Source organism: Cyphomyrmex costatus, unplaced genomic scaffold (genome assembly GCF_001594065.2).
Source record: "Cyphomyrmex costatus isolate MS0001 unplaced genomic scaffold, Ccosl1.0 C2328163, whole genome shotgun sequence".
Taxonomy (NCBI): Eukaryota; Metazoa; Arthropoda; class Insecta; order Hymenoptera; family Formicidae; genus Cyphomyrmex; species Cyphomyrmex costatus.
Genome location: NW_017274784.1, coordinates 1 through 2,197, shown reverse-complemented (window position 1 = coordinate 2,197; position 2,197 = coordinate 1). Strand labels below are relative to the sequence as shown.

The window sequence follows — 2,197 nt, the reverse complement described above, 5'->3', positions numbered from 1 at the left end:
TGTCGCATGAAAGCATCATTTATTGTATCATTTATCGCACTAATAGATCAAATTTTCAATATATGACAGGACCACTACGGCACCATCTCCGCTGAATCTCCTGTCCACGTGGATTACATATTTCGTCAAACTTTGCAAGAAACGTCTGACCAAAAAGAAGGAACGACCCTCTTTGATGCACTTGATGGGTGGCACTCGTATGTCTCCTCGCACCAGAATGGGAGCCAAATGGCTGTCCAAGATAAAGAAGAACACGCAAGTGGGACACACGAATAGCTTCGCCTTATCAGTGGCTCACCTGAGTCCTCTCGGAAGTCAGTTGTCCTTCCGTAACGTTGTCAAAATCGATAATGTCGTCGACTGGGAAGTTGTCAGGCGCAAATATAGAGACCTTTACGGCGAGAAGATCGAGGAGAAGCCGGTCGAAGAGAGCAAGGAGTCGACAGAGAATCCATTGGCAGTTTTGGAAGGCTCGTCTGGTGCTGCCGAGAAATCGAGGCTTGGACTTGGAGCTTGAACGAGGAGGAAAAAAAATGTTGAAGACACTATCGACAATACATTACATAACTCTCACAAAAAAGAGAGAAAGAGAGAAATAAAAAAAAGAGAGAGATCAAAGCTCTTCCCGTATTTTCGCAGATTCGCTGCATTAATGCGCTCGATTGCATTTATTTGTACATACATGATCGCCGCGAGACGTATACAGAGGACCTTGTCAGTATTTTCGAAATAAATGTCTAAGCTGGACTTTGTATCGCCTATACAGTTATTTTTGTTAGCTAGCAAACCTGTGCTCCTCGTGATCCATAGTCTAATCGATTACCTATAACACGTTTTAGAGACTACCATGGGGAATACCCGTGTGCATAGGGATCGTTCCACGTCACGTTTGACGGTTAGTTCATCAACATTATTTTTAATTATCAAATTCTCTTTTCACCTAGAATGTTTTATTGATTATATATATGTACGACATATATCTACATTATATCTATAGAACGCAATTGCGTAACGGCTCTGTTGCAACGATGCACGCACCGATCATTATGCCTGCATCATGTTGCTCATATAATATTTTCGTGTAATATATCGGCGCGCTCGATACACATATTTGTAGGATGTGTATCTATGTAATATCGCAATATTAGAATTGCCTTCGAAGCTCACATCATCATTTATATACACAAATTTAATGTGTAGCATGTACATTCGTTGATATATCAATCGAAATTAAACGCGTCTACAGGATTCACTTCTCGATCATCCGCACGTTATAAAGTTCGGCTGGCATGCAATATAAATGTACACTCTGTAAAAAAAAAGCTAAAACTAAAGCGAATTTGACAAAAGAGGATTTTTCTCTGTATAACGAATGCTTAATTTTTTAAAGTAAAATATTAAATTTTTTTTTAGTTTAAAAATTTTGAATTAACGTCTGTCTCTGTCCGTTGAATACAGTCAATACAGACCTATAACATTGCATCAAGTTATAATTTCTTATGCAATAATGTAATTTGTTATGTAAATTATATTACATTTACATTATTGAATAGAAAATTATATTTATGTAGTATATGTATATAATATAGCTGTTAAATTGTATTCTACGGATTTTTATTTGCAACGTGCAAATATCGTATAGACAATTTTTTAATTAAATGTAAAATTAAGAAATAATCTTATATATTGTATGGAATTAACTTTTTTTAATTTTCAGTTATTATGCCATAACTATAAAATACGTAAATACTTTTAGAAGATAAAAATTTAACGATTCTAAAACTTATTCTTGATTTCGTAGATTAGGAATTCATAATTTCACAGAGAATAGATTTTCATCAATTCCCTTTGATTTTTATATTTTTTATAGAGTGCATAAAGCGAATCAAAATGCAATTCTCACATTGCAAACCACATTCATCGCATCCATTTTGCATTTGTAAATGCGTTTAGAAAATTTTTCACCGATATATCAAATATGGACGTCTCTTTACAATTTATTATTCATGTTCGCTCATCGAAATCTTTTGAAATGCGCTGCTCATTCCATCGCATGTTTTAGGTTTTACAAAGCTCGTTGACTTTTCTTCTGATTGATTACCAATTTTTGAACAAAGATTAGGATAGTTTTGATCATCGTCAGCATGAACTTCTACAATTCTTAATAGTCCAAGAATTGTACATATGATTTTTTTTT

At 34.6% G+C, this 2,197-nt stretch overlaps 1 protein-coding gene across 1 annotated transcript; it reads left to right on the top strand.

The window, feature by feature from the left end:
• Window positions 1–46: 46 nt before the first annotated feature.
• LOC108771285 (uncharacterized) lies at window positions 47–747 on the top strand (the record flags this gene model as incomplete). The annotated part of the gene is made up of 1 exon (XM_018550705.1): window positions 47–747. A coding segment is annotated over one exon (471 nt), but the record flags the coding sequence as incomplete, so codon positions are not given.
• Between the last annotated feature and the right edge of the window lie 1,450 nt (window positions 748–2,197).